Source organism: Notothenia rossii (genome assembly GCF_949606895.1).
Source record: "Notothenia rossii genome assembly, chromosome: 7".
In the NCBI taxonomy this organism is placed as follows: Eukaryota; Metazoa; Chordata; class Actinopteri; order Perciformes; family Nototheniidae; genus Notothenia; species Notothenia rossii.
Genome location: NC_136905.1, coordinates 7,099,138 through 7,112,236, shown reverse-complemented (window position 1 = coordinate 7,112,236; position 13,099 = coordinate 7,099,138). Strand labels below are relative to the sequence as shown.

The window sequence follows — 13,099 nt, the reverse complement described above, 5'->3', positions numbered from 1 at the left end:
TTTTCTGAACAAGATGGTAATCGCCGCATTCAGCATGCCAACTTGATGCTCTGCTCACGGAATGGATGATCATACAAAAACTGTTACAATTATGACCTTGTATGTGTGTATATTTATTTTTCTGTGTGGGGGTCTGCCCCCAAAAAACAGTTTTAAGTCCTGAGAAAGTCAAATAAGACGGTGTGTAAAACTACACTGCCAAGCCAAAAAAAAGTAACCACTTTGATTTAAGATAAGATGGACCTTTATTAATCCCCGTGGGGAAATTCAGTAGTTCAAACAGCAACAGGGTAAGAATGAAAAACAGGACAGCACAGATTCACACAGATTAATAAAATCAAAGATACAAATACAAATGATGAAAAACTATGAAATAACAAATGAATACAAAATAAAAATAAAAATGAGCATATATAGCTAGTTACACATTGGGACATATAAACTATGAAGTAAGAAATGAATGAAAATTAAAATGAACACATATTGGGTCATTAATATTACATATATTGGCATGGATGTATGGAAACAGTGTGTAGTTATGTCCAGTAACATTGTTGACCCTTTGTTGTGCAGCCTGATGGCTACAGCAGGCACAAAGGATTTAACTAGGCCAGTAGGTAAGGACTTTCCACTGGATAATAACTGCAGCCATGTATATGTTTTAGCTGAATACACGTTTTTTAACCCTAATTGATGCAGTTAGTCACTTCTTTAATGTTTGTTCTTTCTGATGTGAAGTCAAGGTTGAAACTGTTTGCAGTAAAGTCTTGGGGCGCTGAACTGTTTCTTTTAATCTTTTAATATATGATAGTCATTCAAATTTGAAGGAGGGGGAGCAAACATCTTGAGGAACATTCATCATTAACTCCTCAAAAAGATGTAGTTTATTGAATAATAAATGAATATGTAAATCAAAAAAGTAATTGACAGCTGATAGGAATAATATGATTGTAAAATATTATCATATTAATTCACACAAACATTGACGAGACAGTTAATTAATGTACGTATTGCAGTCTGCATAGATTTGGTACCCCTGCTGGTCTTTTATTTGTTATTGTTCATTTAAAATTCATTAAATTATGTCTGCCACCTTATATATTTATATTTAAGGCTTTACTGATGTGCCACAATGATGTATCCTGTTGTTATTGAGTTAAACTATTAATATTGTGGCTTTCCAAGTTAACATTGACTGCGATTAAATCAGCATATACTTCCGCCAGGGGATGCCACCCCTCAACATCTCCTGCCACCCTCTTGCCACCCCATGAATATTTGTATAGATCCGCCCCTGATTGGAATACATTAGTTTAGAATCAGGTGTCAACTAAATGATGTTGGTTGCCTAGCAACTGTAACTAGGCAACTCGGAATGCAAATATTTGAACAAAGTCAAGTGATGTCACACAGAATGTGAAGAGGTCACTATCTGAATTCATCAGGTCACATGATGCGATGATGTCATTAATGGCTTTGAAATTGTCTGAACCAAATTCTTATAGGACTAAGTTTTGAGTCTTGAGTCCAGCAGTTCTTTGAGACACAACACGGGTTGCAGTACGGACAGTATTTTCCCAACACAACAGGGCAACACAGAACAAACTGAAATGGCCCATCCAATCTACAATGCCTGCATATTGAAGCGGCGGGAACAAATAATGATGTGCAAACAGGCAGAGGAGGACTATAGGTCTGAGACGGCTGCAAATGAGGTGGATTTCAGGAGAAAGGACTGGCAGCGAGCGCTTGACGCAGCCAATGATAAGAGGTTCTTCCAGAATGAAGGTGTCAGAAAGTTCAATAGCGACCTCTTAAAAGAAAGAATCAGAAAGGACAATGCAGTTATTGCTGCGTCTAATAGAGGGATAGAGAGGAAGGCTGACCAACAGAGAAGGGAGAAGGAAGAAGAGGTGCGTCAGATATGTATTGATGCTCAGAGAAAAGAGGAGGACAAAACTCGTCAGAGACGCCGTGATAGGCTGGCTCTGAAAGACGAGCTTATTAAGCGGACGAAGGAGAAGAAGCTGTTGAGAGAAGAGGAGAGACAGCAGGAGAAGGAAGAAAGAGACCAACTCTGGGCCCTCGATGAACAGCATCAACAGAAGCTTAGACATGAGCGAAGAAAAGAACTGGAGGCAAAGGACAAACAACTAAAACTTCGCAAAGAGGAAATCTGTAGAAAAAACTGGCAAAGACAAAGGGAAATAGAAACACGGAACATGAAGGAGAAGGAAACTAAACGTGTTCAGGCTGACAGAGAGGAAGTGCTGCAGCAGAGAAAACAGGAGAAGTCAGAACAGTTCAAGAAGAGGCAGATTCCTAAGGACATAGTTAAAGACAAACTGGCAGATGCTACCAAACAGCAGGCTGCTCAGAGAATCCAGAGAGAGAACGTGAAGCTGTCCAAGGAAGTGGCCGAGGCCGAGGCTAAAGTCATAAAACGGCAGAAGGACGCGAAGGAGAAGAGGGCTGCGGCTCTGAAGAGCATCGCCACTCACAGAGGGAAAAAACACCATGAGAATGAACAGAAGGAGAGAGAGGAGAAAGAGGGCAGCCTGGACTTGTTACATCAAATGAAACAGTGTGACAGGTTGTCTGAGGAGCAAAATAAACTAGAAGTGTATTTAAAAAGACAAAACAACATTAAGCATTACAAGGTTTTATTATCCGATGCTGCTAAAAATGAAGCCCTTCTTCAACAGAAGATAAGAGAGGAACTATATGCTACCAGAGAAAGGGAGAAACAGATTGCTGAGGGAGAGAAACAAATCCAGCAATACATGCAGCAGGAGGGCGAGCGTCTTCCAGCAGCTCGGACAGGACAGGAGGTGCCAGATTACAATTACTTCTGTCGAGAAACTGATGAGCGGTTACCCAAACGCGGTACTGCCCCGTTAAGCAGGGCGTGCTTAATGAAACGGTATCGGGAACGCTGCAGCCTGCAGCTAGCCACGGTGGATGTGAGGCCAACACCTTCCAGAGCTGGTGATACCCGCCATGGTTCAAAAGGTGCAGGTGAACCGTTGCCCACGAAGGCAAATTCTGCATGGCAGCGCACCCCTTCCTCGGAGGAAAAGATCAAGCAGTACCTGGAAAAGGACAAGTTCCAGCTCAGAGAGAGCAGTACTGCTGATCTGCGGCCAACCCGCCCCCCAACCATTAAAACACCAGGAGCACCTGTAGCACGACACTCTGCCCCAACTGGGGTGGAGTCATCCAAGAACCGTGGGAAAGAAACAGGAGAGCGGTTGCCCAGATTGGACACTCCTAAAAGCCGGGACACCAAGCAGGAGAACAGTAAAGGGAATCTGCAGCGTACCCTCCTCCCACTTCTTCACAAGAACAGTGAACAGAATCTGCAGCGTACCCTCCTCCCACTTCTTCACAAGAACAGTGAAAAGAATCTGCAGCGTACCCCCCTCCCACCAATCGCAACAACAAACACTCCTGCAGTAAAGATCTGTTCCGCTCGGGTTGTGTTGCGAGCCCACAGGACAGTGACAGGGGAACCATTGCTCAGATTTGCCACTGAGCAAACAAAAATGATCAAGAGGGAGCAGGAGCACCTCACGATAGCTGGGATGAATTAAATGGCCAATCTACATCCCCCCTACCCCCTACCCCCTACCCTCTACCCCCCTACCCCCCTAACCCACTTTTTCCCCATACCATACCATATTAATTTAATGTATTCCCATTGTTCCCCCTTTCCCTCTAAGTCCATGTAGTCTTCATGAATGGGTTTTCTCCAGGTGTTCTGGGTTTTTCCAACAGTCTGAATGTTTCAGCATAAAAAAAACACCCGGGGGGTGGGGGGGGGGATTGGTAGTGGAGCACGCTTACAGTAGTTGCGCCGCATAAGCTCATAAAGGTGCGCCGCATTTGCACTTCGGGTGAGGCCCCCTCCGCGAGGTGAGGCCCCCTCCGCGAGGTGAGGCCCCCTCCGCGAGGTGAGGCCCCCTCCGCGATGTGAGGCCCCACTTGATCTGCGTGTAGGGAGGGGCGGGCCTGCTTATTGTCTTAAATGGAATAAGTAAACTGTTTACTGTTTTAAATATTTATTAAGTAATCACAATTTTTAGATTTGAAACTAGCGATAGAGACCGTAAACGTATAAAGAATATGTTTGCTGGAAGTGATAGCGAGTTCATGAAGTGATAGGAAGATTATTTTCTCACTAACTTCTATAAAACCTGATGTGTTCAACCAGAGGAGACGCCCCCTCTTGGATAGAGAGAATGCACATTCAGGGAAGTTGCAGGAATAGACCAGAAAGATAATAATTCACTGCATAAACACATATCAAAAATAATAACTGCAACATAAAGATAATGATGTGTTGCTGTATCTCAAGAAAGTCATCACAGGATTATAATTCAGACACATGTTAATATTACAATTGTTAGTTTTGCTTTGTAGCTCTTACAAAAGATTTCCACTGTAACTCCGTAACATTCACACCCTTCTCCGCCAGCTCCTTCTTGATCTGAAATAGAAAATAAAGAAATTAAAAACATAGCTCACAATATGTTTTTTATTTCAGGAAAATGTGCAAGAAATTCAGGGAAATAATAATAAATCTTAAACTTAAATTTGACATGCCTATCTATTGTTGAATTGTCTTAGTATGGTAGTCGCATAAATGTACACCAATGTACGTCGTACAATTTTCGTACTTCAATCTCAATTACATTTGAAAAATAAAGGAATTGGACAACTTGAATTGGACGATCCTTCTTAATGGATAATCAACTTCAAAGTCCTCCTGATTACTTACAAAGCCCTCAACAACCAGGCCCCCCCCCCTAACTCACAGACCTGCTGCACCACCACACCCCTTCCCGCTGGCCCCGCTCATCAGAAGCCAACCTCCTATCCATCCCCACCCGCATCAAGCACCGGACCTGGGGGGACAGAGCCTTCTCCGTCGCTGCCCCCTCCCTCTGGAACTCACTCCCACAATCCATCAGAGACTGCACCGACCTCACCACCTTCAAAACACTCACAAAAACTCACCTCTTAAATCTGGCTTTTAATGTGTGATTGTTTCTGTATTGCTTTTCTTTAACTTTAACCATATATATTTATTTGTTGTTCTTTTCTTTTCATTATATCTGTAAAGCGTCTTTGAGCACCTGTAAAAGCGCTAACGAAATAAATCTATTATTGATATTATTATTATTGGCAGAGCGGAATAACATGATACGACCAAATAAGGTCATATGGATGCAAAAATAAGGCTGCATACTTTTTTCTTTCAGTATGTAGTGCAACTGCACTAGTATCCAGAATACACCCAATTGGGAACAAACATCTTACATCTTGAACTTTAACCCTCTTTCTCATTTATCCGTCGCAATTTTTGCACAATTTGAATTTCAATGTATACTATAGGACAGTAACCAAAAATATCCTTTAAAACTGGAGATAAAAAAAAAAAGCATAAATAAATAAATGTTAAGGTAAAATAAGATATGAACGAACAACAAAAATAAAAATAAGTTACATTAGGTTATTGGTTATGTTCACATACTTATTTGATTACATCCACTTGTCTAAGATGACAACAGAGACTTTCGACCCAAAACCAGCTCTGTTGACTTGTGGATGCAAGCAGCTAATCGCAGACTCAACCAGAGAGAAAGAAGCAGGCCTACATCATCAGCTACCATGTCTGACAGAGAGGAAGACAGTGAGGAGAACAGTCAGGAGGAGGGTAGTGATGACAGCTTGTAGGATTACTGGTGGTGATAATGTTGTCTTGTGTTCACCTCTGCACGTGTGTTCAGTGCCGTGTGTCTGGCAAATAAAGACCCCCTCAAAAGCTACGGTTTATTTCATTTTAAGGATGAGCACCAAGCAACATCTCCAGGTGCTCCTTTGAGAACCAGGGCAAACAAGTTATGTGCACCCCTGGTAATAGTACTGTATCATATTATTTTCAAATCAACAATTTTTTTAATTATGATTTTCTTTTTTTTAAATCTTTTTTTCTTCTTAAATAACAATTTTTCCTCCTGGTCTCTCACTCCCCCCCTGTCATGCCTATAGCTTATGGGAGATGGCCATATTTGGCTTGAATCCAAAATGTCATCTGTGTTTTATCGCAACACTTAAAATGGGACCTTGGACTCACTTGAATCAAGAGGTCATTCTTCATTGCAGGAAGGTTTTCTTCCAGCACTGCGTCCTGTGAGCTGATCGTCATTTTCAAATGCATCATAGTAAGACCTGATATAATGAGAGACACAAAAGGTTTCAATATTTCCATCATGACCGGAAAAGACAGAGTAGTTTATAAACTCAACTTTATTCAGCGATTTGCTATCAAATCAGAGTATCAACATATAGAACGTTCTCTTGCTTTCGGATTACCTCAAGATCAAATGGAAATAAATACAAAAGACAAGAAAAATAATAACCAATAAGATGTTTTTGTCTGTATGACAACTGAACCATGTGACCTTAAAAGAAGAAAAAACCAAGATATTTAGGGTCTAAAATGTGTCCTTTTCTCAGAGATGTTATTGATAGGAAAACCTGCCTTTCATGAAGCATCATCAGGCAGTAGCCTACACACCAACAATGAAACACACGAGCACATACTGCAGTTTAAAAAAGCAGAAATAAAATCTGAGCTCACAGAACATTCCTGTTTAATACAGTTAAAGGTAATTCACTTCAGAAACACTTGTTATATTCCATGGAATGCTCTTAACATCCCGATAGCAATGAATAAATTAAATGCTTTGGCAATAAATATATAGGCCTACAAATATTTCATCTGTGGAAGCCGTGGCGCTGTAAAAAGCACCACCAATCTGTCTCGGCCCGCAGCAGATAATTGGATGGCCCACCTGCCTGTCAGCCTTCCATCTCGTGCACAAACTTATCTCGTGCCCTCATTGGTCATGTGCGGATTTGTGTGTGTTGGAGGAGGGGCTCTGTAAGGAAGTCTGAAGGAAGGGGCAGATTTTTTTCGGTTGTGTATTTTCAAATTCTAGCGCACTCGAGCGGGTTTCTCCATTCTTACCTACTCTACCTTTAAGCTCACACACACACACACACACACACACACACACACACACACACACACACACACACACACACACACACACACACACACACACACACACACACACACACACACACACACACACACACACACACACACACACACTGTTGAATGGACATATACTGTATGTTGACCTGTTCTCACAAATAATAAAATAATTTAGATTATGAGCTCAAAAAATTAACTACACAGTCAGGGAATATGAAAGAATCAAATTGAAGAACTCACCACATTTACAGAGGAATGGGTGTTTTTCTGCGCGTAGCCGTTCTCCCCATCGTCCAGAAACGCTCTTCATCAAAGCTCCACAGTTTCCGTCAGATGGGGTATAAACAGCTTTGCCTGTTTTCCAGTATCTGAATGAGGATAATGTCTGGTCCGACCACACCCAGATGTCCCTGAAGAGGCCAACCCACACTTGCTGGTCCCCGGCTACTTCCCTGATGATCTGATACTCTGCATCATTCCTCACACTGGTCAGGTCTGTGTAGAATTGTCTGCAGTGGTCTCGAGCAGCAATCCAGGTCCTAGCATTTGCAACGTGCACGTACTGATCTCTACCTTGTTTTCCTCCTATGAAGGAAACCACAAGTTTATCGTTTTTTGTGTCTCTCTGTGTATTAGAAAGACTGGTGCTGATTGTTTTCATCCTTCGAGGCGCCTTGTGTATACAGGCTTTTTGGGGTTTCCCTTCTACTGTAGTGCGTTATATTGGTTTGTGTGCATGTAAATGCAAAGGCTAAAACCCCTGCCTGAAACGCCTCCATTGGACTCCTTTGTTTACATCTGTAACATAGTGACATCACTATGTAACACTCATTCTCCTATTGGCTAGCGCACCAACACATTGTACGTTATAGGCTAAGGGGCGGGACATCTCTAAGCAGTTGAGCAATCAGAACAGAGCCGACCAGCTAACCAATCAGAGCAGACTGGGCTCTGGTTTCAGACAGAGGGTGAAAAGAGGTAGTATGAGAAAAATTAAAAGCATGGAAACATGTCACAGTAGAGGCACATATTTTAAAGTGTGTGTGTGTGTGTGTGTGTGTGTGTGTGTGTGTGTGTGTGTGTGTGTGTGTGTGTGTGTGTGTGTGTGTGTGTGTGTGTGTGTGTGTGTGTGTGTGTGTGTGTGTGTGTGTGTGTGTGTGTGTGTGTGTGTGTGTGTGTGTGACTCCAGAATCAAATGGCGGATTTCCTCCGCAGGCCTCGCTCGGTTTGGTTAGGCCTTATTAGGCCCGGCTCACTTTAATGCTGCACTTCCATTACAGTTTAGGAGCTGGGGCAGTAACTATAGTAACGCAGTGTAGGCGGAGCCGTGACATCATCTTCAATGAGCACCCGTGAGCACCCCAGAAAAAACAACATCAGCCGTTAGCTGTTTGCACTCAAGCTCCTCATATCTGTTCAGAAACTAGACAAAAGTTAAACAAGTCCAAACCACAGACTGTCTGTGTCATGGCGAATACAGTTGCTGCTTTATTTATGTCTGTAGGCCGTTGTTGTGAGTGTGGACGGTCGGAGCATATACTGCGTTAGCTTAGCCGATCTCCATTTAGACAACAAATCAAATCAAGTTTTATTTATGTAGCACATTTTTTAACGATTTTTGGTCGAGCCAAAGTGCTGTACATATAATAAAAATAGCCTACAGTAAAGACACTTTACAGCAAATACAACAGCAGTTTGTTCAGAATATCAGTATGAGAAAACGACACCCTCTGTCCTTAGACCCTCACATCGTACAATGAAATACCTCCGGAGAAAAAACCACAGTTTAAAGGGGAACATGGGAGAAACCTCAGGGAGAGCAACAGAGGAGGGATCCCTCTCCCAGGACGGACAGACGTGCAATAGATGCCGTGTGTAAATCGAAGAGATAATACATTTTACAGCGTAGGTAGACCGAATGTGAGGAAATGCATGTGTGTATAATAAGAAGATCACGCATTTTAAAAGGTTTCTCGCCTGCCGTCTGTCTGCAGACTTGTCAAAGCATTAATTCATGGTTTTTACTAACCGGTATCAGTATGTTGTTACTTCGGCATCATTTAGAAACGTGTATTACAATTAAATCACGGTCAAATATGTTCATCTGGTTGCAGTTGTAGGCCCCTTGCCAGCGATCCTCTCTCTAGTTTAGCAAACTCAGCCCGACTCAGCCCAACTCAGCCCTGTTTGTTGGACTCAATAGCACCACGATTTAGTCGGGCCAGAAAAAAGGTGAAAAAGTAGCATCGGGCCAAAACTAGGCCAAGTGGAAGCGCAACCAAAAACGGGCCCCGCACGGCTCGGCACGCTTAAAGCGAGCTCCGCGCTGCAGTTGAAACGCGCCAAAAGTGTCACTCACCATCAAAGCAAATTGAACGTTGTGTGGTGATGCACTCTCTGACAAACAGTGTCCCGTTGTTGAAGGCTCCACAGTTGAAACCAGTATCTTCTTGGATGTCCCAAATGAAATCCTCTCTTTCTCCCTTCTTGTAGAAATCTTTTTCAGTTATGGACCAGTGCCACCTCTGCTCCCCTTTCATGAGTCCTATCCACACGGCGTCATCGTACTGGCCCTCAACAGATCTCAGCACTGTTTCTATATCTCCCAGGTCCTCTATGGTGGCCAGGTCGAGACAATTCTCTCTGCAGAAACTCTGAGCCTCACGCCAGGTTTTCTTTTCTTTGAATAAGACAAACTCAGGTTGGAGTACACATGAAGACAGAGAGCACAGCGCTGTGGGAGAGAAGTCATGGAGATTTCAACTGAAAAATACCATAAACATACTCAAATGATATTCGATTACACTTTTATATTTTAAGAGCCATTTAAATTATGATTTGAATTGATTGATTGGTTGATTTAGTTAGTGCATGATTAAGTTAGTGATTGGTTTGTTAACTGATTAATGTAGTAATTGATTGAGTTAACGATTGGTTAATTGGTTGGTTTGATATCTGGAGGAGAGAAACTGTGTAATAGAAAATCAAAAACATTCTGCAGCTGAGAGAAACTACAGTATTGTGACAATTGATCCTTGTAAGTCCCATTGGTTTGTCAAACGAAAGTGAATGTTTACTCAGAGACTGTTCACTTAGAGAAAGTAAAAGGAGTTACACTTACCTGAAAGTAGAATGGGATTTAGAATCCAATCCATAACTGAGGCGGAGAAAACAAGATATAGTTATACTGCAATACAATTGTTAAAAGACTGAATTTAACAGACAAAGTTCAAGATGTAAAAGTGGGATTAGCTCATGGAATAGTTGACCAAATGCCCAAAGATTATAGCATGAAGAGTTTTATTTTTAACATATTGAGATTTAATAATAAAAAGATGAACAAATGATTTACCTGACGTATGCTAAGTCTTCACTGGTCAATTGTTGATTGCATTGTTTGTGTCTTTTCTTCTTAAAAATAATATCTATGTTCTTTTTTCAGCTCTGAATCCCTCTCCCCTCTGTGATCACAGGGCTATGTGGTTATGTAGTTTGAACATACATGGGTTGAGTTTACATCCAGTGTGTCATATCCATTATACAAATGTTTCTTCCTCTTATGTAAAACGTGCAATCTCTGGAACGTGTACAATGCAAAAACTTTATTATAATAGTGTTTAGGGGCAAAGTACAGATACATACAAACCTAACAACATCTATTGACATTTTTTGTATTTGACAGATCATAGGGCTTACCGACGAGCCCTGGTAATGTTTTACTCAAATGGATGGAAATCTTTTTTGGTGCTTGTAATATTTATTATTCACCACAACATAATGCAGTACAATGTTTTGGGGAAATAATTTCCTAGGATCCCCTCTCTCCCTTCTCTCCCTTCTCTCCCCTCTCTCCCTTCTCTCCCCTCTCTCCCTTCTCTCCCCTCTCTCCCCTCTCTCCCTTCTCTCCCTTCTCTCCCCTCTCTCCCCTCTCTCCCCTCTCTCCCCTCTCTCCCTTCTCTCCCTTCTCTCCCCTCTCTCCCCTCTCTCCCCTCTCTCCCTTCTCTCCCCTCTCTCCCCTCTCTCCCCTCTCTCCCCTTTCTCCCTTCTCTCCCCTCTCTCCCCTCTCTCCCCTCTCTCCCTTCTCTCCCTTCTCTCCCCTCTCTCCCTTCTCTCCCCTCTCTCCCCTCTCTCCCTTCTCTCCCTTCTCTCCCCTCTCTCCCCTTTCTCCCTTCTCTCCCTTCTCTCCCCTCTCTCCCTTCTCTCCCTTCTCTCACCTCTCTCCCCTTTCTCCCTTCTCTCCCTTCTCTCCCCTCTCTCCCTTCTCTCCCCTTTCTCCCTTCTCTCCCTTCTCTCCCTTCTCTCCCCTCTCTCCCTTCTCTCCCCTCTCTCCCCTCTCTCCCTTCTCTCCCTTCTCTCCCCTCTCTCCCTTCTCTCCCTCCCCCCCCCCCCTTCCAGCGTAGCAACGGTATGCATTTTAATGTGTTTTTCTGTTGTACCTCGCGACTGGGAAACAGTATTTCGATCTTTCTGTGTTTACAAACATATTTTGAGATTGACAATAAAGTTGACTTTGACTTTTACCCAGTTAATCCGTTTTTACTGCCCTCGCTGAGCACAGGCCTGCAACCTTGTGTTTTGTCTCCTCATTCCTGCCTGTTGGCGTCAGCTGATAGAGGTGTCTTAGTGCTTTGCCTGATCTATCTAAGCACAATGTTGATTATTCTCTTGTCACCAGCTAAATACAAGGCTCTGGGGTAGAAACCTTGAGGATTGGTTGGGATACCGCTGTGTCAACTTCTGGCTGCAGCAAGTGTCTTTGTCAATTCTCCGTTCGTAACTTCAAATAAATCTTCAGTGCTTGCCATCAAGCTCCAGCTCTCCCCGTGTTTCATTGTGTTTCGACTATATGCGCCAGAAGTTTCTATTACACAATGCAACACCCTATTTTTTAGCATCACGTAAGTTAACCATAAAGTCAAAATCCACACTTATTGTTTCCCACCAAAGGACATTTGTTAACATGGGGTAAATTACAAGTGTTAAAACGTACTGTACCTATTGAAGTCTATCCCTTAGGCAAGAGAAGTTTATTTATATAGCACCTCTCAACACCAGGAAATTCAAAGTGCTTTACAAAAATGAAAGACATTAAGAAAATGGCATTTAAAATCAGTCATTAAAAAGCAAAGATAATAAATTAAACATTAAAATGAAAAATACATGAATAAAAGTTACAGTGCAGTTTAACATTACATGACATTACATTGCATTTAGCTGACGCTTTAATCCAAAGTGAATTACAATAAGTGCATTCGACCAAGAAGATACAAGCTTGAAGAAAACAGAATCATATAAGTACATCAGGTTTCATAGAGCCAAACATTTCAAGTGCTACTCAACTTTCTTTAGATAAGCCAGTCCTTTATTAGTATATAACATAAGTGCTTTGTTAGTATATAAGTGCTTAGTTAGTATATAAGTGCTTAGTTAGTATGTAAGTGCTTAGTTAGTATATAAGTGCTTTGTTAGTATGTAAGTGCTGTGTTAGTATATAAGTGCTTTGTTAGTATGTAAGTGCTGTGTTAGTATATAAGTGCTTTGTTAGTATCTAAGTGCTTAGTTAGTATATAAGTGCTTAGTTAGTATGTAAGTGCTTAGTTAGTATATAAGTGCTTTGTTAGTATGTAAGTGCTTAGTTAGTATATAAGTGCTTTGTTAGTATGTAAGTGCTTAGTTAGTATATAAGTGCTTTGTTAGTATGTAAGTGCTGTGTTAGTATGTAAGTGCTTAGTTAGTATATAAGTGCTTTGTTAGTATGTAAGTGCTTAGTTAGTATATAAGTGCTGTGTTAGTATTTAAGTGCTTAGTTAGTATATAAGTGCTTTGTTAGTATGTAAGTGCTTTGTTAGTATGTAAGTGCTGTGTTAGTATATAAGTGCTTAGTTAGTATATAAGTGCTTAGTTAGTATGTAAGTGCTTAGTTAGTATATAAGTGCTTTGTTAGTATCTAAGCGCTTTGTTAGTATATAAGTGCTTAGTTAGTATATAAGTGCTTAGTTAGTATGTAAGTGCTTAGTTAGTATATAAGTGCTT

General features: G+C 41.6%; 1 protein-coding gene across 1 annotated transcript; it reads right to left on the bottom strand.

Moving 5' to 3' along the window:
- Positions 1–4,405: 4,405 nt before the first annotated feature.
- Positions 4,406–10,541, bottom strand: LOC307013420 (C-type mannose receptor 2-like; the record flags this gene model as incomplete). Its single annotated transcript, XM_079640817.1, has 6 exons — positions 10,419–10,541; positions 10,188–10,223; positions 9,426–9,800; positions 7,307–7,651; positions 6,140–6,234; positions 4,406–4,489 (listed from the first exon to the last, which is right to left on the bottom strand). The coding sequence occupies exons 2-6, from the start codon at positions 10,219–10,221 to the stop codon at positions 4,406–4,408; spliced, it is 933 nt and encodes a 310-aa protein (XP_079496943.1). The 5' UTR covers positions 10,222–10,223; positions 10,419–10,541.
- Positions 10,542–13,099: the final 2,558 nt, after the last annotated feature.